Source organism: Bemisia tabaci, chromosome 5 (assembly GCF_918797505.1).
Source record: "Bemisia tabaci chromosome 5, PGI_BMITA_v3".
Classification (NCBI taxonomy): Eukaryota; Metazoa; Arthropoda; class Insecta; order Hemiptera; family Aleyrodidae; genus Bemisia; species Bemisia tabaci.
Genome location: NC_092797.1, coordinates 24,988,632 through 25,012,324, shown reverse-complemented (window position 1 = coordinate 25,012,324; position 23,693 = coordinate 24,988,632). Strand labels below are relative to the sequence as shown.

Here is a 23,693-nt window from a genome sequence, read left to right as displayed (position 1 = left end):
TGTCATGAAAACAGCGACGCTGCTATTTCCACAGCAGCGGCCGCTGTTAAATCGAAAGCAGCGTGAGCGTCAATCTGATGGGGAACCGACGCTTACGCCAGCAGCTGCGCTGCTAGTGTAACAGACTAGTTGATGTAGGTTGAGCAGATTTTGTTGTCATTGTTACATTCATTTACTGTCAATGTGACAGCAAAGCGCCTGTTATAATAACAGACAAAGGTAATGTTATTTTAAAAGCCGGGATGCTGTGCCGTTTTTTAACATCCAAGGACTGTTCCTTTAGCAGTCGCGACAGTTAAAATGACAGTCCTTTTTTTTCCGTGAGGACTACGGTCCTATATCGATCGGATTCACGGAATGAACTATCCATTTCGACAGGTGAAGACCCATCGGAATGAATTTCCGTTGATTTCGTGAAATGAATCGAGATGATGATTCAACTGATAATGTATACATCTACTGTTCCCACCATAGCTGACGCTTAAGGACGTAGGAAGCTCAGAAGTTTCCCCGTGGATTCACCCAAGATGTGTTCATATAGGTCAGTCTAGAGTCTAGAAACCTTTAAAGGGAGATTATGAAATATGGACAGCTCGATTTATTTAGCTCTTAGGGCCAAAAAAGGCGACAACGTGTGAAACAAAAATCTCTAGGGAGGTACCACTACCAACCTACGCACTTGAAAGATTAATCTATATGTTTGACAGCGCATTGTACAGGGCGTCCGGAAGTTAACGTACTTAACTATCAGGATCGATTTTTCGGCACCAAATATGACTATTTTTTCCTATACACATATACCCGAAAACGCTTCATAAGTGAGCTATGCGCTTCCAAAGTTGCCTTTTTTTCCTTTCAAATTGATGTAACTCCTCGTTATTTTGTCGTAAGTAGCTGAAACTTGGTGACAGGGGGCATTTTGTAGCGCACGGTTCATTTTTCGTGTTTTCAAGGACGTACGTCTTCGGAAAATGACGTAACGAGCATTCCCGAATTTTAAAATTGCTATATCTTCTTTGGTAGATGATATTAGGAAAAACAGATTACACCATGTGAAAGAGCGCGAAAAATCAGGGCCTCAAAAATTTTCCAGAAACGCGTCATTTCGACGCAACAGAGCTTCGAAAAAGTTTCAGATTTTCGAAGCTCCTTGCTGAGTAGGCAAGTTTTACTGCAGGGACTGTAAGAGAATTGCCTACGGAGCAAGGGGTTTCGATCGAAAATCCCGAAGCTATCGCGACGGATTTATCCTTCAGATTTTTGAAGCCCCTTGCTCTGTAGGCAATTCTCTTACAGTCCCTGCAGTAAAACTTGCCTGCTGAGCAAGGAGCTTCGAAAATCTAAAACTTTTTCGAAGCTCTGTTGCGTCGAAATGACGCGTTTCTGGACAATTTTTGAGGCCCTGATTTTCCCGCTCTTTCACGTGGTGTAATCTATTTTTCCAAATATCATTTACCAAAGGAGATATCGCAATTTTGAAATTCGGGCATGCTCGTTGAAGACGTACTACCTTGAAAACACGAAAAATGAACCGTGCGCTAAAAAATGCCCCCTCATAGCAAGTTTCAGCTACTTACGACAAAATAACGAGGAGTTACATCAATTTGGAAGAAAAAAAAAAGGCAACTTTGAAGCGCATAGCTCACTTATGAAGCGTTTTTGAGCATATGTGTATGGGAAAAAAAGTCATATTTTGAGCCAAAAACTCGATCCTGAAAGTAAAGTACGCTAACTTCCGGACACCCTGTATACAAGCGTCTTTAACTTGAGGATTAAGACTTTGAAACTGAGAAAATGTATGCGAAATCAAAGTGTTATACGTGCTTTTATAATGTTTGATCAGTGTATCTACTCTAGAAGTTGGGCAGTTGAGCAGATACTTGGTTGTTTAAAATCTAATTTCAAGGTGCTTGCAATGTCAGTCATAATTCAACCCTTAAATACGATTTCTGCATTATCCCCCAACCTGCATCACATGACTTTCCTGCAGATGCAGGCGTGTGGACCGCATGTTGGGTGGCCGTGAGCTCAGAAACATTGCGATTGCGTTTCGACTGCAGCAATTCTTTTCTCTGGTTCTTATAGAAAGCATTAAAAAACTATCATAGAAAAGTACCGTTCATAACTGTATTTGCAATAAATACATAAACTGCAAATGTATGCTTTCTCCAGAATATAATCGGCACAAAGTCATCTATATAGCGACAGAAATATTGAGTTGAGCTACGGTGTAGAGAGTAGTGGACTTATCAAATAACTTTTTTCACGGCACGAACGAGTTTCTTAAGCATTCCAGATTCCGAAGTGCGATCAGAACGAGGTAAACGTTTCGGTACAGTCCATTTAAAAAGGAGATGCTTGTTGCAAGGGAAAATTTATTCCAAATCTATTGTGCAGAGGAATGTGACAGTGCTGCTGCTATTCAGCTGATATTTGTGGCCTGAAAACAGTAGTTCACAGAACCGTTAGTATAGCTCTTCATTCAGTGGTACTCGTAATGCAACACCATCCTTTTGGTCCCCTTCTTTGGAAGAGCAGTGAATCTTCAGATGCATAGTAAGGACGGTGTATCGCGGAAAAATTATACAAAGTTATTACGTAGCACCCCATTTTACTCCCTACTGCTTTCAACCGGGATTTTTAAATATATGACACTGGACTGAATATGAATGATTTCCACACCTGCATAATTCCAATACATTTTTATCATTCCGCGCTGGTATAAAATATGTATCCTAAAAAAAAAGATGTTATGCTCAAGCTCATGCATCTAATTTTATCACTTCATTGCGGCTCTCAGCAATAAATTTTGTTTAGAGTCGGCCAGTGTGCCGCACTGGTCACAGAATGGAGTTTGGATGGTTTAAGCTTTGACCCAATAAAGTATAATGAAATCAATCAAAACGCCTTTTAGTCCAATATTCCGGGAGCTGCTGCAATTCCAATAACACGGTTTAATACGTCATCTCCTGCAATAGTAGATAACATGGGTTCTTCTAACTTCGCATTTAGTGATTCAAGTTAAAATCGAGTTCATCAAGTTAAAATACGGATGAAAACAAGGTAGAAAAAACCATTAAAAGCACCGCGGCGGCGGATAACGTCATTATGCTGTATTTTTTGAGAGGCGATGGCACAGTTACTCCTGGCCGTGAAACTTGATAATAAGATATAGATTTTGTTATTCTTCTCTGAACTATGATCAAAAATTGTTGAAACACGGTTCTTTGACAGGCGCGACTGGCCCATCGGTAACTGGTGTCTGACCCTGAGAGTGACAACTGCATTTACGATTTATCGTTTTATCACGAAATGGTGATATCATGGAGCGCATTCAGCCTGGAACATGAACCGCAGCAACGAGGTTTATCCATCAGGAAACATTCCACCGCATGGACATCGGTATGTTTCTAATGTGAAGGAGCTTTAAATTGGAGACAATTCTCCTTTCCCGCCATCGTTAGAATTTAGACATACCGTCCGTTCCGGGCTCAACGGCCGAAAATTCCGGCTGCTGGAGCCGTAGCTTCGGCCTCTGAACCCGAAGCAATCGAAGCTGCGCCTCCAGCAGCCGGAATTTTCGGCCTTTAAGCCCGGAACGGACGGTATGTCTATATAACCCGTAATTGCGGCTCCCACGGTCGGAGTTTTTTTTTCAGTGTAATGTCAAAAAAAGAAACTGCTCAAGATACTGCTATGCTAAGGAAGAACGCCGTACGAGCCTTCAGGCGTTGCCAAATTTCATTTGATAAATCACTGATTTTCAAGAAAATGTGTCTATATTTTTCTTCGAATTTCTCAGATAATTTTGTTTGTAATTTGGTCTAAACGTCTGAAAATTTCAAGAAAAAATATTGATGGTTTTCCTCAAAAATGGTCACTTTATCGGAAGAAACTTGGCAACTCTCGAATGCTTATACGGCGTCCTTGCTTAGAACGGCAGAATAGTGTCTAGCAGATACGTTTCTTGACATTTAAAATTTTCTAGTCCTGCGTTAAAGTCTCTGAAGCAATGATCCTGTAATGAGTTGTTAGGAGCTACAATTCTTTCAGTGATTAGTGATCGTGAAAAATTTAGGGGTCAAAAAGCTTACAAGGAGGTAAATTCAACACGTGGTGTTGGGAGATGACGCCTGAAGAATATATCCTATCCCTATTATCATATTTAGTAAGCTTCTTTCTAGCACTGAAGACCTGACTGCTCTAATAAGACATCCGATGCTCTTTCGTACTCCAAATCGCCTACTACTACGGTGGGTACGGTCAAAATCGACGATTTTCCTTTTCATTGGAAATTGCCACTTCAGGGAGTCATTTTATGCAGAAATAGGGTAGTTTTGGTCCATAGAACCACATTCAAATTCGTGCAGGGGCGAAGATAGCGGCCAAGTGCTTTTTTGAAGTGCTATATCTCTGTTGCTAAATGTCCGATCTTGATTTTCTTTTCTTTAAGTGAGAGCTAAAAGGGTCCAGAATATGGTTAAATTATGAAAGATTCGACTTGACAAACAATGTGTCGAATATTCTAAATTTTTGTCTTTTTTTGAAAATTCCTAAAATTTCAAAGCAAAATAAGTTTTAAAAATTGATTTTATCTCTTTAATAACAAGAGGTGAGCTTTAATCTCGCGTTTAATTTGATACCATGACCTTTTTAGTGCTACGAGTGATTAACCCGCGAGAGTCATTTAAGTGACGCGCGGCCGGCCGCGGCGCGCGATTTCCACCCCGCACTCGTGGCCACGGGCGCGCTTCATAAGTATAAAACGCGCTGGATCTCTTTAACCATTCCTTCGATTTTAAAACTGTTGGTCTCGTATGGAAGGTACTATTGAGACTATTTTGAATTATGTGATTTTTGTTTACATTAACCTCTAAATAATTTGTAATGTTATGATGAAACATGAATTTTTGAATTTTACTCTTGAGTTTTGTACGCTCATTAAGAATAAGTGGGGACTATGATTTATTTGTCAGCTCTCTGAAAAAATGACGCCCTGGTTTTCCTTATTCATAATAAAAGAGTCTCGGACTCGCAATAACAGCGAATCGACGGCTCATTTTTATTTTTATTTTTCTGGTTGAAAATGGAAGTGTTAATATTCGGAAACGTTCCGGGTTTTTTGTTCATCCTTTGTTGTTGTTTTTTTTCTTATATTTTCTTTTTTATGCAGCCTTTTCCCCCAATTAAGCTGTTATTTTAGTATGTGAATTTTGGCTCTCCGTCTCGCAGTTACAACAAATCGACGGCTCATTTTTATTTTTATTTTTCCGGTTGAAAATGGAATTGTTAATATTCTGAAACGTTCCGGGTTTTTTTTTGTTTATCCTTGGTTTTTTTCCTTATTTTTTCAGTATTATCCCTAAATTAAGTTGTTATTTTATTGTGTGAATTTTGGCTGATCAAGTTGTTTTTCATTTTTTCTTTTTCGATCACATCCCCTACGCTCGGTGGTTGACTGTGCATGTTAAAGACCTACAAGAATTACAGGAGTGAGCTCCAGAGGTACACGCCCAATATTCTAGCGGAAACTTCGCTATTCTCAATAGCTGCAATTCCTTCTATGCTATAGCTGTAGATCAAGCTCACGAACAAAACAGCGCTGTAGTCAAGGGGACTGGAGGAGCCAGAGATCTTCTACATGATGCAGCCATGCTACGTCGTTGGATGCTGTGTGGGCCACAATTGAGGAGTGTACCTGAGGATTTTGGAGCAGAATCGTCGACAATTTCAAAAAAACTCTTCATCATGAACAATATTCCTCATTCCAAACAAAATATCGTGCTGAATGCGTTCAGATGGCAGCCGTATCCCAATTCTTAGAGGGGGATTTGGCAACAGCGCATCGGATCTGTTAGGACCTCGTTCCACCTCGCTCCAGTGTTTTTGCCGTTCTTTCGTAGTTTTTTCGAACTTTTGTTATGATTGTTTTGAGTCTGTGATCAAGTATAAGTGCGCGGATAAGTGTGAACTCTTGTATTAGTGTTTTTCTCCCTTTTGGGGAGAGAAAGTGACTTTTATGACTCTCGGTTTGATTGCGTAATTAGTAGTGACTGGCTAGTATAGTGTTGTTGGTTTCTCTGTGTGTGCGGAATGATGCCAGACTTACGCGAGATTCTCGCACTTTTCTGGTAGCCGCGCATGCGCATTTGGACTTCAACTTGACAACAAGGACACACTTGAACCAATAGCAAGAAACCTCTCTAAACGCATAGACACAATTTTTAGCGATAAACATTAAAACCTTGTCAGATCAGTAAAATGATTATCACCAAAGTGTTAGCCGAAAAAGATGCCTTGAGCTGCGCATTTCAAACAATCAAGTCCTTATCGGATTAATCAAGTTTATCGGATTGAAACGAACGAGTGACTCCTCAGTTTCCAACGCTTTAATTGAAATGGGGAGAAGCAGTGAAATAAATTGATGTCAACTTTCAGATGGCAGCCGTATCCCAATTGAAAATTCCTAAAATTTCAAAGCAAAATAAGTTTTAAAAATTGATTTTATCTCTTTAATAACAAGAGGTGAGCTTTAATCTCGCGTTTAATTTGATACCATGACCTTTTTAGTGCTACGAGTGATTAACCCGCGAGAGTCATTTAAGTGACGCGCGGTCGGCCGCGGCGCGCGATTTCCACCCCGCACTCGTGGCCACGGGCGCGCTTCATAAGTATAAAACGCGCTGGATCTCTTTAACCATTCCTTCGATTTTAAAACTGTTGGTCTCGTATGGAAGGTACTATTGAGACTATTTTGAATTATGTGATTTTTGTTTACATTAACCTCTAAATAATTTGTAATGTTATGATGAAACATGAATTTTTGAATTTTACTCTTGAGTTTTGTACGCTCATTAAGAATAAGTGGGGACTATGATTTATTTGTCAGCTCTCTGAAAAAATGACGCCCTGGTTTTCCTTATTCATAATAAAAGAGTCTCGGACTCGCAATAACAGCGAATCGACGGCTCATTTTTATTTTTATTTTTCTGGTTGAAAATGGAAGTGTTAATATTCGGAAACGTTCCGGGTTTTTTGTTCATCCTTTGTTGTTGTTTTTTTTCTTATATTTTCTTTTTTATGCAGCCTTTTCCCCCAATTAAGCTGTTATTTTAGTATGTGAATTTTGGCTCTCCGTCTCGCAGTTACAACAAATCGACGGCTCATTTTTATTTTTATTTTTCCGGTTGAAAATGGAATTGTTAATATTCTGAAACGTTCCGGGTTTTTTTTGTTTATCCTTGGTTTTTTTCCTTATTTTTTCAGTATTATCCCTAAATTAAGTTGTTATTTTATTGTGTGAATTTTGGCTGATCAAGTTGTTTTTCATTTTTTCTTTTTCGATCACATCCCCTACGCTCGGTGGTTGACTGTGCATGTTAAAGACCTACAAGAATTACAGGAGCGAGCTCCAGAGGTACACGCCCAATATTCTAGCGGAAACTTCGCTATTCTCAATAGCTGCAATTCCTTCTATGCTATAGCTGTAGATCAAGCTCACGAACAAAACAGCGCTGTAGTCAAGGGGACTGGAGGAGCCAGAGATCTTCTACATGATGCAGCCATGCTACGTCGCTGGATGCTGTGTGGGCCACAATTGAGGAGTGTACCTGAGGATTTTGGAGCAGAATCGTCGACAATTTCAAAAAAACTCTTCATCATGAACAATATTCCTCATTCCAAACAAAATATCGTGCTGAAGTCAGAGCTTTCAAAGAGAGTATTCTTCACTTTGGCAATCCATTTCAGGAAAATTCAGCTGATTTATTGGTTGGGGACTCCAAAGTTGTACTGGATAAAGCTCGAATAGAGACTTTGAGCAAAGCTGAGAAAACGGCCTCAGATCTTCATAAGAGATTTACATGGGAGTGTCCAGTGAGGAAGCAAAAATTAACATCTATCATACGCTTAAGAAAAACGAAGCCAAAACATTCGGTTTCACTCCAACAAATAGAGCACCAGCTATTATGGGAGATTTGAAGAACGACGTCAAACTTCTCTCCAGGGCGTTCATAGTTAGCCAGAACAGAGAATTGAATTTGGATGCATTTTTCGAATTTGAAAATACAAGTGCTCCGCCTTCTCTTTCTTCAAATGTTGCATTGAGGCCTAGCGCCAAAGCGCAGCTCCTCAAAATTTTGGAAGAATCGGCAGAACAACCAGCTTTTGAGGAGAACGCAGATGCCAATCAATGATGGCGCTGCGCTTGACCGTTCAATTTTTCTCAGGTCAACAAAAAATGTTGGAGAATACTTGAACTTTGAATTTAAAAAAAAAAAGAGAATTATAAGTTACATGAAGTCAAAGAGAATTCAAATCTCCTGGGAAACGTATTCTTCGACGAGTCTTAAGAAATATTTACGAGAGAAAAGAGGAGATGGCGTTCGCCGGATAGTGTCCATGTGAATAAGTTCCGTAAAATTGGCAGAACTTCCTCTGCTGAGACGCTCATAGCTTTCACAAATTCCCTGATGTTATTGTAACAACAGAGGTAGATTCAAAAATAATCTCTTACCATCCTGATCAGACATTGATGCAAGGGATAAAATGCAGAATGGAGGAAGAGGCTGACAGTCGTATATTCCTTCATGCTCAAGATTGTGCCTAATTTGGCTCAAAGAAAGTCATAAGTTCAACCGCTGACACAGATATTGTTGTACTTGCAATTTATTTTGCTGTTCGCCTTAACTCAAAGGTCCTGGGAGAGATATGCATACAGTTGGGCAACGGGGCACAACATCGATTTCTTTCCATCAACCTCATTCTTTTAAGCATCGGAGCTGAAAAGGCGGAAGCCTTACGAGGTTTCCACGCATATACCGGATGTGATCTCACCTCCTCGTTTTCTTTACGAGGAAAACCAAGTGCATGGAGCACATGGAAACACTTTCCCGAGGCAACAGCGGCGTTAAACACAAACACCCCAGTACCCTCACCCCCACGGGGATTACGTGCATTAAGCATATGCCTAGCAGTCTCGCTCGATACTTGATCCGCAATTTCCTACGGAAGGAATTAAGTGACAGAGTGGGGATCATATTCATCAATAACAGAGAAGGCGTTGAGCGTTTATGCGACGAATTAAGGCGTAGAGGTATTCTGTGTACTTATTACCACGCCCACTTATCTCCAGACGAGAAGGCAGCGAGAGTTCTTTCCTGGAATGAGGGGCTCACCCCTTTGATAATAAGTACGTCAGCTTTAAGTCTCGGGATCAACAACGGGAGACTTTCTTACGTTATCCACATCGGATATAATAGTGCGGCGTCTTTTGTGGAATACGTCCAAGAAATAGGGAGGTGCGGTAGAGATCCACGAATGGCAGGGGGAGATGCTATTTTGATAACGAGTGGTACATACGATTATTTCAGTCTCACTTGTACGTTGAAGCTGAAGCAATTGAAATCCGTCATATCGAACAATGACGCTGTCCTAAATTTTGGGATTTGGAACCAGAATTATGGATGCTGTCATTATCTCATATATTCGCATTTCACTCGAGACCGCGAAAGTGTAAACGTTGACGATATTGTAAGGTCGCGGTGTTATAATTGTCTAGAGTGTAAAGAGAATTTTACTCATCGAGAGGAATTTCCTTTCGCGGATGAGGGTTTTGTCTTCAAACTTATCGAGGAGACGCAGAAACACCCGGCCCCTCATTTCAGCTCTCTCCTTTTGTTAGCTAAAATCCTCGCAGGGATAATTGATCGGTCGATAACGGATTTAGGTGTTTACAAGTTGAAACAATATGGTGCGTTAAAGGGTAAAACTGTCCAATATTGTCTCATACTTATGAGCACTTTGATTTTGCTGCGGCGGGTAGGGTTCTCTGTTGAAGTAAAGAAATTGGGTAATGACGCTCATTTCTCCGTAAGCAGATATGCCTTAAATATTCTTACTTCCAACGTATAATGGACCCCCGGTTGTCCCAGAAGACGGGGAGGATATCCTTTTATTGAGAAATCGTGCGTCCGGCTTGTCCACGGGGAGAAAGAAATGGAGTATTTGGAATCGCATAATGCACTCCCTAACTCCTGCGTAATTTCGAGAGACGAAAAGATTTCGTTTCACGTAATTTCCTTGCAGAAAACTTACTTTGTGAGTATGGCTGCACTGAGAAAATGTGTAACGATGTTTTTTCATTTCTTGGAATCACGCAGGACTGCAGCCGACCCGGAGGCCAATACTGACGAATTCTTTCCTAGAAATAAATGTGTGCTGGACATTTCCATTTATAAAAGCAGACAGAACTTCCGGCTACCGTTGTGCTCCAAATTTAAGGAGCCCTCTCGCCGCATGCGGTTTATCGACGGGGGAGCTACTCCTATAAGGTGTATCAGAGCTCTGTGTCAACCAGTCGCTGCCACAGGTGGCGACGTGTTGATTACAGAACGCGAGGTTAATGAATGGGCCATCCAAAATTACCCTGCACCGCGAATGGTTCCCGCGCCAAGAGACGTTCCGGCACCCCCCCGGCGTGACACTGGGGGTGACGGTGCATGTCAAGAACCAACACCCCGCGGATCATCCGTGTTGGAAGGGTTGAGTTGGGAACGCATGCGCGGCGCCACGGAGAGAGCCGACATCTCCGTTGCGCCACGTGTTTGTCGAATTGACCCCGCTACACAAAAGCACAAAACAGCAAGCAGCTGGGGGTCGACTACAAAAAAGCAGCCCATATTCCCCTGCATCTGCTGAGGAAATTGCTTATCACCACCAAAAATGGGGCGCTCCGTGATTTACCCCCCACGAAAGGTGCATTGGAGCAGCGCACCCTTTGCCCTGCTTACCAAGCAGGACAGGTTCGGGGGCGCGCCTTGTCCCCGTAGGAGGAAATCCCTCGCCTTTAAGAATACGGATGGATGAAGGAGAAAAACGGAAACCAATGCCAGCTTGGAGCTAGCTTTATTGTTATTTATTTATTTTTTTTTTAAATTTTAAGCAAAGTCTGAGAGTAGAATAGTTTTTTGTTTGTCTCCTAACAATATCCGACTTTTCACTTTCCACCTGTGCCACCTATGAGGTAGTTAGTGCCCGTAGTTTCATTCTCAATTGCATGCTTTTCGATTTTGCATGCATATTTGCTTGTATGCTGCGCTTTCATATGTATACGACTGAAGATGGCCCCATGGGCCGAAATGCATCTGGTTGAATAAAATGTAATTTATGCATCTACTTGGCCTACCTTACTCGCTTCCAATTAAGTTTTAATAGATGCAATATGCGCTCTTTCAAAACCTTCAAAACCTAATATCCGAAATGTATCGTGGCATTTATTTGTATTCTGGAAAACGTTCGTTCGGGTACTGAGCTCAGATTGACATCGGGCATTAATGAAGATCATGACGATTGTTAGTGAACAATTTCTTGTAGTTTGTAGGGTATAGTTAAAAAACTGCAGTATCATTTTTATTTTGAACGCTATGCAGACGGGATCATATTCTTTCGGTTCCGATAATTTGGTACGAGTCGAGCCTAAGACTTTAAAAATGAACAACAAATTAGGGTTTGGTATTTATTACAATAGGTACATCAATAAATAAATAATATCTACAGGAAAATATTTGACATTCTGTTTTGGAAAAATCAGGATTTTAAATCCGTAAAAACATATTTACAACCATAACCTAAAGTAACCTAGAGTGGAATCGTCGTTAGCGACAACAATTACCTTCCAGTATTTCGTGTCTGAATTTTGATAATATAATACACAGTCGAAAAAAAATGAAGACAATACACAGTGTAAAATACTACTACTGGCCAGGACAAGGACAATTTTGTCATTTCAGATGATGAAATTCTGAAATCTCTTGATGACAACACGGTGCCGCGCCATGGACACGGGAGTATTTAAGAGATACTTCGTAAACTGGGAAAATATTTTTAAAACCCAAACTGAATCAGATTAAGGACCAAATAATATTAGACCCATTAAGTTCATAATATGATAAGCTCGTTCAGTGCAGAATTCTTCTAATTCATAGTTGCTTATGACAATCCTCCGATGTTATTACTTACAGGAGTCAATACTTTATATGTGTATTTTAAATTTTAGTTTTCAAAGGGGCTTTGCACATGATACTTTTACCATCAGACCCGATACGGGACTTCCGATTGAAACACTGCTGATCAATTTTATTCCGTTGCGCAAAAAGAAACTACAAATACACGGTTTCATATTGAAAATTTTCTTCGAGATTAATACGGCAAATTTGAGGAATCTTCAAGTGAGAATGATGCAAGAGCTTCTTTGTATAATAATGTAATACAGGTGTTTCTCGAAACTTCAAGGTTGACAAATACCAATCAAACTACATGTAAGCACTAATGATATTCGCATGTTTTCCCCGGAGGAACGACACTAAACTCATGCGGACAATTCATTTCCATCTAATTCCGCTGATCACATCTTTTTTGATGGAGAGTGTGGCAAAAATACATTGAGAAGTCTGAAGAGTTCCCTTAGAATTTTCTCACTTCTCAAGGATGACTGTCTTAGTAAGAGGGTGGAATTACAAAAAAACCCAGGAAACTAGTTTCATGGATGCGCAAGGGCTTCACTGCACATTAAAAGCTCTTATTTTTGTTGAGTGTTAAAAAAGCACCCGCATAACGATTACTGAGCAACACCAAAACAGCATTCATGGAAGTTATCTCAACATGTGTAACCTCAATACCACACCCGATATTCAGTACTTTACTAACCGATGAATTAATTCGTTTTAATATTCTTGGATTTGAATTTTCATCAGATTTCATTCATGATAAAATACTGCGGCTCTCCGTTCATGGGGGAAATTCTTGGAACGAAAAATAGAACATTCACTAATTTAGAAACCTAAGGAACTTTTGGCTTTAGACGATTAATATGAAACGAAGACTAAAGCGGGGTCCTAAGCCCAGAATATAGACACGTTGTCATGCTATCCCTGGAATAGCCCTATTTTTAGGCCAAAACCCGGTATAAACAACTTGGTGACTCCTGGAATCTAAGTCAAATTGGAGTCCACGCCAGTTTACGCACTTCTAAACTGCGACAAAGGATCAGGAGAGCATTGAAAGTTAATGAAATTATTATGAAATGAAGTAGTGATTTCGCCATCAAGAAGGCGAATCCTCGGTCGCAGTTTAGAGGTGCATAAACTAATTTGGCGTGGACTCTACCCGAGGTTAAGTCAAAGTCTCGACCCAAGTTCAACCAATTTTTGGCCACCGAGATTGCTGTGTCCCTCGCTCCCTCAAAGTTTCACATCCTTACTCTGGAAAAAAAAACACATTGGATATAGATTCCAAACTCTTGAAAACATTGACAAGAAAGAATACTCTTGATTCAATCGGATTTTTCCTTAGAATCAAAAGGAAATCCGCTTAAATTAGGAGGCTTGGTTCTTGGATTTAAGCTGGATTCTGATTGAATCGAGAGTATTTTTTCTTGTCGGTGTTTTTAAGAGTCTGGACTCTAGATCCAATGTGTTTCTTTTGCCAGTGTAAGGTTTCACAAGAAGAAAATCACGCCGAATGAAAATTAATGAAATATATCGACACGGAAACCGCCGTACTATCTGTGTTGACGGTCATGTTTATTTGGTCTACTAGATTGGAAGAAAGCTTCGATGGGGAGAATCGGATCATCGGTCGCTATGGTGATTCGGGGAACCGTCCGCCGGTTGTTACTCGTCGCGGAGACTTCATTTTGGATCGGTTGTTTTTGAAGATTCGAAGATGAAGACGTCAGATCCGCCACTTTGGTCGCTGCCGCGTTGTTTTCCTCTTCCTCGTCGTCGTACTCCATCGATACATCATCCAACGGCTTAGTCGCAACCTCAGGATTGATAAAACTCTCTTCACCTCTCAAATTGTGAGAAGAAACCACGAAATTATCCGCTTTCTTCGTAGCCTGCGGGTTGATTTCATTCTCCACCCCGGGGATATCGTCTCCTCGCGTGACGTCCGATTCACTCTCATCAGTCCTTAAGTCCTCCGTATTGGCGGTGCCTCCTTTCACCGGGAACGGACGCCTCTTGGCCGAAAACACTCCCTTCAGTTTGACAGGGCTTTTGGTTGAGGCCGCCGGCTGGGTGTCCGAACTGCCATTGGAGGAGGGAGCTTCGGTTGACGTTCTGTACCTACTGTAGTACTTACTGACACCATTTTTGTACCGACTGGGCGTACTGCTAGGTTTAAATGCTGGCCGCTCCGTCGTGGTGGTCGTCGTCAACGCCTCGAGAGCGGACTGCGTCGAGGTCGTTCTGAAGCGATTCGGCCTCGTTCTGGGTTTATACTTCTTCGACGGAGAGTCTGCCTTCGTATCGCTGTCGGTAGCGTTCTTCGAACTCGTGTCCAGCTTACTCGCGAGCTTGTTCCTCGTCGAGAACCTCGTCTTCAGGATTTCTTTCCTCTCGTTCATGTCGTCCGAAGGGTCGTTCGTTTCCGGAGCCGACGTAGACGAGACTTTCAGTTTCTCCTTGTAGTCCTTCACGCTGAACCTCGGTCGCGTGTTGTTTCCGAACTTGAACCGATTCCTGATCCTGGAGTTCGCGGTGGGGGCTGCCGTCGTTGTCGTCGTGGTCGAGGGCTCCACCTCGTTCTGCCTCACGTTATTCGGGTAGTTGGCACCGTCGTCCTCGTCATTGCCTCCGTCTTCATATCCGCCACCGGCGTTGCCGCCGTCCGCAGACGGGTAGTTCTGATTGCCGTTGTCGTTATTATGGGAGACGTGATTTTTATTCCCGAGGTTGTTGTTGACGTCTGGGGGGTTGGTCGTGTAGTCGACGAACTGTGTGAAGATGTTCTGCCCGTTGAAATCACTATTGCTGATCTCGTGATTGAAATTGATGGAAGGAATTTCTTCCTGCGATGGCTTGACCTTGTACCTGTGGGTCGGTTTGCGTCTGCGAGATCGAGCGGTGGTCGTTTGCTCCGTGTACGTGATGACGGTCGGAGCCTCTGTGTCTTGCTGATCGGTCTGCGGGTAATCCGTCGCAGTCGCTGGCGGAGTGAACTGCTCTTCAGTGTATTGCAGAGGAGCTTTGGTAGCGGCTGTCGGTCGGCGGCGCCTGTGAGACTCCGGCACTTTCGTCACCGCATCCACCTGCGAGTTGTTCTCTTGCAGCTCCTGCGCGTACTTGTGCTTGCCTTTGGGGAACGAGCTCTCCAAGGTGTATCCGGACACGGCTTGTCCGTTCCCGGAGTGGAATGTGAACGGTCGGAGATCGGACGTCGGGGTCGGCAGAAAAGCCGGCGGGTAATCGTCCTCCTCGCTGACCACGTTAATATGGGAGCTTGACGTTGAAAAACACATTATTTTTATTGAAGTTGTAGTTGTGGTTGTCCGACGGCTGCGGGCGGACAGTGGTGCTTTGGTAGTAGTAATGACTGGGTCTGAAACTGTCTTTCTGCGAGTCGGTATATGGCACGAAGGTCACGGGGTCTGGGGAGCCCGCGGATACGTCAACAGTGGTCACGGAGACCGGATATACGGACGGAGCCTGTGACTGCGCGGCATACGGTTTTTCCGGCTCGTACGTATGCGATTGAGAATTGGCTCCGATCGTTCCCAATCCGAAGACTTGCCCCTTTGTCTTCTGTTTGCTAGGGTTCCCCCAATTGGGTCTCTGCCCGTTGGGAGCGTTGAACTGGTGACTTGACGCGAACGGCTTCCCCTGCTCGTCTTTTTCGCGATGATTGTTGGATTGGAACGGTCTGGCATAGTGAGCCAGCTGATCGAAGACCTGCTTGCCGGGGCTTTTGGTTGGAGTGAGGGGCGCCTCCGTGTTGTCAGGCCGCTTCGCGTTGCCGAGAACCTCGGGTGACAAGAGGTTCTTGTTCCCGTTCACATCGCCACTGTACAAAGTAACCGGGCGGCGTTTGAGCACCACTTCCTCGGTGTTCTTGACGTGACTCTGGGGGCGGATAACGTACTGTTCGCCCAGATTCTGATGGTGGATCGTCGAGACGGCAGGTCTGACAACAACCGGGTATACCGGACTCGGAGGTCCGTACGGAGACTGACCGCCGATTAGGAACGGGCTGTTGTAGTTGGCTGCTTGGCTTTTTTGATTGTCCTTGGAGGGTATATGGTACGCACTCAGCCCTTGCGACTGCTGGGGAACGTTGTTCGAGAAGAAGAATGAGTTTTGCGCACCCGACGACGCGGATCCGAATCTGTAACTGTGCTCGACCGGAGGAGGCGGCCTTACAGTCTTCAGCAAGAATGCAGCATCTCTGTAGGACTGGTACTGTTGATTTACGGATTCTTGAGTGTCGGCTTCTTGCGAGTCTGGTCGATACGGGGTCGCGGAAGGCAGCACCGGAGGAGGTAGCAGGGCGGCAGAGTACCCCAGGTTCTCGTACCTCACGGGTGCTTTGAGGTGTTGATTTTGAGTTGAAATTGCTTGTTCGTAGATATTTTGATTGACTGATGGTAAACTTGCACCGTTAGTTTTGTTCAGAACGATGGGCCTTTTAGCTTTCACCGTAGAATGACCGAAGTCGCTCAAAGGCCCTAGGATGCTCGGCGGAGAGTACGACTCGACTTTGTTGGCGTTCGAAAGGACCTGGAGATAGGCTTTCTTCGTCGCGGCGGGCCGCAATGCTGCAGAGGGAACAGTGTAAACTTGACTAAATAACGGGTACCGCCGAGGGCTGTGAGGTGATGGAGCGACGTCGTGGAAAACAGGCCTCCAATCATCTTCGTTCGAGTCCTGTGAACAAAGTATTGAAAGATAAAATTACTATTAAAGCTCAAATATCTGTTGAATTATGAGAGTTAGCCTTTTTTATTTAAAGGGTAGTTGAGAGTCCTGCCGAGAAGGATACATGGCTTACATTTCGCAGTAAGGAGCCACTATCTCTGGCTCGCCCATAATAGCACGCACATATCTGCATAGGGAAACCAATGGCATGGGTGTTGTTCCTAAAATGGGCCAGAAATACTAGTTCCTTACTGCAAAATGTCGTTCAAATGTGACTGTCCACAGGAAGAAGGGCCATTACTTGAAAGTGGACACATTATCAGTGTAGCTATTTTCGGAGAAGACGACCTTAGAAGCAGAATTTGAGTGTGAACAAGTAACTCTCCTGAGAACCTAAAGAATAAAAGGCAGGCGCAGGCCCACAACATCCCATCTCGGGTCTGGTGCCGATTTTAAGGTCCGCGCCTTACGTTCTTATTTATGATTGGTTGAATCCTTTGAGCCTCACATGCCGAAGTAAGCGGTGATGTAGAAAATGAGTGAGAAAAAATTCAGCGCGGAGGTTCATGTCGAGCCCTGGAGTCCATTACTATAGACACTTATTGAAATCGCATTTCCACGACCGGTTATAGCCGCCTAACCAGGCCTGGCGCTAGGGCCGGGGGGGGGGGGGGAGTGCTGGGGTCCGGGCCGTAGGGTATCCCTTGTTTCTGAAACTTGAGACATTTTTTAGCAGCCTCTCCAGCGCCTTAAACGCACTTATAAAAATTGGTATTTTGGCAAAAATACCAAATGATAATAATCAAATTGCGGCTCTTGAAGCCAGCCCCAGAGCTGCCGCTGCAACCATTATTGCAACTATTCATGCCCTTGGATTAGACATTAATGATAAAACGTCAATTTTAACTCAATGCAGCGAAAGCGATGTTTGAATAGATCCATCCTATGTTCAGTGAGCTACAAGTGCCCCTTTCCTTCTACGATTCACGTATTTCAGCGGACGAAAAAAAAGTATGTTCAAAATATGCAGAGCATCGAAGGGCTCCATAATCCGCCTTGTCGGCTCCAAATGGAAGCAGAGGAGTGCACTTCTTTCCAGGATTTCTTCACAACGCGACTAGCATGAAATTTTTCCGAATTCTTGATATTCCTACTCAGTTCTTGAGTGAAGATCCAAACACTTGGGAATGAAATGATGTTTATACTGAGGCTCGTAAAACTGTACAGTCTTTATCCGTTGTGAACGATCATGCCCTAGGAGGACCTGTTACCGAAAATTAACCATGGACGAACACAGCTTTCAAGATCAATTACAGCTATCTAAAACCTTAACGGGGAACGTAACCAAAAAATGACATCAACTTTGAAAGTTTGAGACTGTAATAATTTCTGAAACTATTGGGCACAATTTTGGCTTAAAAATGCAGTTCCTTTCAGTCGTTCCTTAAAATGTAACATTTTTTGGTGTTTTTTCCCTCTTAAAAGATTTACCGCTTTTTCATTTACATTGTTGATTTATCGTTTTTAATCCTTGAAGTATTTCTATTTCTTGCTGTGATGCACCGCTCAGTAGATGCAACTTCGTTTTCAATTTCCTGTCGTGCGTCTGAATAGGATTTTCAAGTAAGAACTATTGAATTCAATTATTCCTTGAATGTTTACAGTCGGTTTCTTTTATTTTTTATGGAGGAAGTGACCTTTTTCAAGATCTCTGAATTATACATGTCCATGTTAATAGGAGAATGATCAGAATCTAATTCGACTTTGGTAATGCTAGGTTCACCACAATCTACGGAGTTCACAGTTCAAGGCAATATTTTTAACTACGAAATGTAACATTGTTACCGACTTTTTATTGATTTATATTCACATTAAACCTCACATAAGGTGATTCCGTTTTTAAATTGGTGATTTGTGTATATATTTTATGGTTGTGCAATTTGTGAGGAAATTTCCTTGAAAAAACTTCATTTTAATTTGTTATTTAATTTTCAGTACATCAAATGTATGCGGGATTGCATACACATTTATTTCTGAAGAGATTTTACATTTGTTTTTAGCTCATCTATTTTTTAAGTTTAATGTGTCTATCAATACGTGTAGCGGTAGGGTGACCCTTATTTTGGACTTTTCCGAATTTCATCGGGCGGAACCCTTCGATGGGTGTCATTTGGTGAGTAATGAACGGCAAAAGGATTTTTTCTTTTTTTGGGGGGGGGGGGAGGGGGAAATAAGTTTTGACCTTGCCCCCTAAGGACCTTTATGTCGGGTTCAACTCCCGTGGCACTTTACGTTTGGGCCTTCTCTTTTGAGTATCATGAACGATGCCTCAACAAGTAAAACTACGCGATGTAGTCCAAGTTACTACGTACTTTGAGATTATGCGATCAAATTTGTTGACAGTTTTCGAAAACCCCTCTTTTTACCCTCGAAAGCGGCCCAATCGGGCAATTTTGATCCGGAAAAAACGATTTTTCGCTATGTTGAGCTTGTCTTTTAGCCATGAAGAAATGTTAAGAAGTGCTACTCCTGGGAAGTGCGGTAAATGTTCGAATTGCATCAGGGCCGTGCAATGCGAACATTTGCAACTTCACGTGCCCCTGAAAAATTTGCTACTCCACTTTAGGGAGGTTGAGGACAGAAGAGGTGCATGCCTCTTGGCAGTTGCGAAATTTTTCACATACGTAGAATCAGATTTTGAGAAGAAAAACAGGTGCTTAAGTGTGTTGCCCGAGAAGGCATTGTTCCGGAAATACAGCATAAAATTGGTTCTGCATAGCTTATGCGAATTGGTTCTTCAAGGGACTGTAAAATTAAAATTCAGAATACATCCGGAAGACAAAACTCTGATTGGCTGCCATTTGGCCATGAACCTGTAGGTGATTATGTGGAAGGGTACTTGTTCATTAACATCATGATGCTGGTTTAAGAACAAACAGTGTGCATGTTGTAGAAGAACGATGTATTGCCTGTTCATGAACAAGCCGCTGATTACACATAATACCTGCATATGTTTCCCCACTCCTAACTTTCATTGGTCGTGATTGCAATTGTAATACTCCTTTCACCACCTTTAACCACCGTGCCATTCATACGTTATCACTTTTTTCTCGTTTATCATACAGGTACGGAAAGTTCTTCACAGTTTCATCAGCACTCCCTCACTATGTGTCATCGCCGGACTCCCTTCTGACCGCACAAGAATTAGTTCCCAGGAAAAATAGGAACCCAACGCATCCGGTTAAAGGGAACTCAAGATCCTTCTACCTGTATTCTACACCTGATTTTTTCTTTAATTCTCTTAGGGCGAAAACGTGCGCATTTAAGAAAAATTTTCCTTGCATGTACGAAGTGATAACCGACGACAGGGATGTGAAGCCATACTTGGATATAGAGTGGCCTCTTGCGGAGGGGGAAAACCCGGTTAATAAATTCTCAGAGCTGCGGGATGCGGTGGAGAGTTTTATTAGGAGTAATGTAGAACCAACGGTGGAAAAGGAATTTTTTTGGTCCAGTACAACATACGCTAAATCATAATATCCGTATATATAATAATTAATATCCGTCCCACATTTAGCTGAATATCCAAAACACTTTATTTTATCTTCAAAACTTTGCAGCCCAAACCTCCGGGCAACTTGATAGTTAAAGCTGGCCACAATGACCGCGATCTTTGATTTACTCAACATCAACGGCGCTTATGAAGTCGGTATAGCGGTGGGTGTTGATCCGTCGTTACCAGATAACCATAAGTTGCCAGTCTTAGGAAACGTGACCATCTCCCGTGCGGCCGGGTATGCAGCAGCATGGGCCGCAAGTACTTTCAGCAGTAATCCCCCCGAAGTGCGAAACTTATACTGCAGTGCAGCGGCAGGGATCGTTTTAGCCGGACTTGCAGAGACCGTTGGAGGCCGCAGTGATGGGGATTGGATCTCTCGGGATCAAATGGATCCAACTAAAACTGAGGCAGCCCCACCAGAATCGGTGTCTCAAGAAGCTATAATCAAAGCTCTCAGCATAGTGATCAGCACCAAAGCGAACCTCTATATGATGAACCACCATACAGGGCAAGGCCCTCTGGCAGGTTATGCCAAAAAAGTGGTTATGGTCCAATATCCATCGCTAGAATATCGAAGGTGGGGCCTAGAGGTCAGTGTCAAGAAAACGGGAAAGTTGACGATTGGAGGGGATCAGCAAGACATAGAGCTGGAAGATGGACAGTGTATTAAAAGCTGCGAGCATTACAAATATTTAGGAGTTCGAGTATCCCAGGATGGAAAGATGGACCAAGCCATAAAAGATCGAAACCTGCAGGGAAGGAAAGCTATTGCTATGTTAAATAGGATTCTTTGGGATCAACGTACCTCTGAAGAAAAAAAGAGAATGATTTATAACACCATAATCAAAAGCATTCTGACCTACGGCAGTGAAGTGTGGCCCATGAAAGAGCGTACCAAAAAGATTCTTAAGGCAACTGAGATGGATTTCTGGCGAAGATCAGCCGGAATCTCGAGGAGAGATCACGTAAGGAACGAAAGAGTCCGTGAGATCATGAACGCCGAGCAGAACATCGTGCATGAAATTATGACCTAACAGCTTGTCTGGTATGGTCATGTTCAACGAATGGCGGATGATAGGTTGCCTAAGAAGGTGCTAGATTGGGTTCCTCCTGGGAGAAGACGTAGGGGACGCCCAGCAAAATCGTGGATTGGTGGCATTCAAGATGAAATCACAAGATGCCATCTACCAGATGACCTCTGGATCAATAGGCAAGGATGGCGATTAGGTGTCGCAGAGCGCCCGAGCGCGCTGTAAAGCGACTGGGATGTATGTATGTATGTACAACATACGCGACTAAGGCTTCAAACCATCTTGTAGTTAACGGCGTGATGTTTCAAACGAAAATGGAAGTGCGGGCAGTGGCAGAAGACTTCCGGACTTCCTTAACTGCCGAGGAAGTACGAAAGTTTACTGTCAACGGCAGATTCATAATCGACTTGAACGTTTACGGTAAAACCCAACAATTTCGTATGTTGTACTGCTCGAAAATGTTCCCAAATAGAGAATCACACCCTTTATTGCCTGTGGACCGTAATTTCAAACTGAGTAAGGACAACTTCCACAAAACCTTGGTGCAAGTCCCAAGGTCTTATAAAAGGTGCCACACTCTTACTTCCCACAGAGGAATTACGGGATCCCGCCTCACCCCCCGCAAAAGGATAATATACAATCCAACATCAGCACCAAAAAAATTCGACATTTTTGAAGTAATCCCAAACGAGGTTATTTGTAGGCTTAACGAAATAACCAATAATGCAAGAATTACTAGCTGCTCCTCATACGATCTGAATAGGTTCAGGATTTGCGTGTCGGGCTATAAGAGGTGCCTTCTAAAAGGAATAACTCACAAGCACAACAACGCGTTCTTCGAGTACATCAAGGATAAGGACGCATTGTTGCAGGATTGTTGGGATCCGGAGTGCATGGCCAACAAGGGAGAGAGGCAAAACGTAAGACACGTACTATCCAGACGAGATTGACATATTTGAGGATTAGTTTTTGGTTCAATACTTGCATTACGGATTATCGGTAATTTCGATATATTATATATATTACATATATTATATGTATATATAGCTTAGGTATGAATTAGGCAATTTGTTAATAATGTATACATTAAAAAATGTACGTGTCAAATGACCAACTTGTGAATAATTTGCAAATAGATATCCAAGAATTGATGTATATATAATTGGTTCAAAGATGTAAGTGTAAGGTGCTCCTTGTACGCCTGCAACAGCCATTGTTGTTCATGTGCGAAAAACATGTAAAAATTACACTCACACTTTTTGCCGTTTTATTCACGAGAAAAAAAACACATTGGATCTAGAGTCCAGACTCTTGAAAACATTAACAAGAAAAAATACCCTTGATTCCATCAGATTTAAGCTTAAATCAAAAGGAAATCCGCTCAAATTAAGAGGCTTGGTTCTTGATTTAAGCTTAAATCTGATCGAATCAAGAGTATTTTTTCGTGTCGATGTTTTTAGGAGTCTGGACTCTAGTTCCAATATGTCTTTTATTTTCCAGTGTTACGTGGTAACATCAGATTTTATCTCACATTTCTAAAAATCCTCTGTCTGGCAGCCCGAGAGTGACGCCCGAGAGAGGCGGCAGATATGAATCTCTCCATGAGCACTTTTCCACCGCGCACACGAATATAATTTCGGGAGATTAAAAGGCGCAAGTGTCATAATTGATCAATGGATCGGTAGATCTTGTGGTTAGCCTGTAGGGTAGGCTTCATATGTACATTAGAACACATTTTGAGAGGTGGGTTGGATTCAATAATGCCGCCATGTTCAGAAAGTGGTGGCCAAATGTCGATGTTATACAAACTTCAAAAGTTCATTTGAAGATACAGCGGTTACCAAAAAATTGTGTGGCAATTCAATAGCTACTGAAGTTGTAGATTTTGTAAAAAGTGCACTCGCAAGGACCTAAAAGCCACGTGACGACTACGAGGGGCTCCTTGAATTGACATTATTGTTCCTGGAGAGAAACGAAGTTGCCATCACAATCCGTGCACCAAGCGCTTTCTACCATGCACGGCGGATGTCCAAAGCACTATACTGCCTAAAAATTTGTTTGTTCAGGGAAAAATTTAAGCTTGCAAAAGAAGATTTGAATGATTATTACGGCTATCACGCCGGATTTTTGAACTTTTCCATACCAATGGAGTCACCTGAAGATGGGCGGCCTGCCCGCTCGAAATGGCCATAGTGCGTAGAGAACGATAAGAAAGTAAGTGCTATATAATCGATTTTTCAAAAAAGTTTTAAGTTAATCAAATAATTTGTGGAGTGCCGATAAAATTTAAAAAAAAAAAATGTGCAATATGCAACAACATAGTAAGAATTGAATGGTATCCGTGATCTTTGTACTTTTATTGTATCCATTTACGTAAAAGCGTAGTTTACACAGCGCCAGCAGCCGTTA

General features: G+C 42.5%; 1 protein-coding gene across 1 annotated transcript in view; it reads right to left on the bottom strand.

Annotated features, from left to right (window-relative positions):
• Nucleotides 1–13,388: 13,388 nt before the first annotated feature.
• The window catches only part of LOC109036661 (uncharacterized), a 64,526-nt gene continuing 54,221 nt past the window's right edge, over nucleotides 13,389–23,693 (bottom strand). The window contains 2 exon segments of the mRNA XM_019051011.2: nucleotides 13,389–15,288; nucleotides 15,290–16,703. Of these exon segments, the coding sequence (XP_018906556.2) occupies nucleotides 13,559–15,288; nucleotides 15,290–16,703 (3,144 nt within the window). The 3' untranslated portion in view covers nucleotides 13,389–13,558.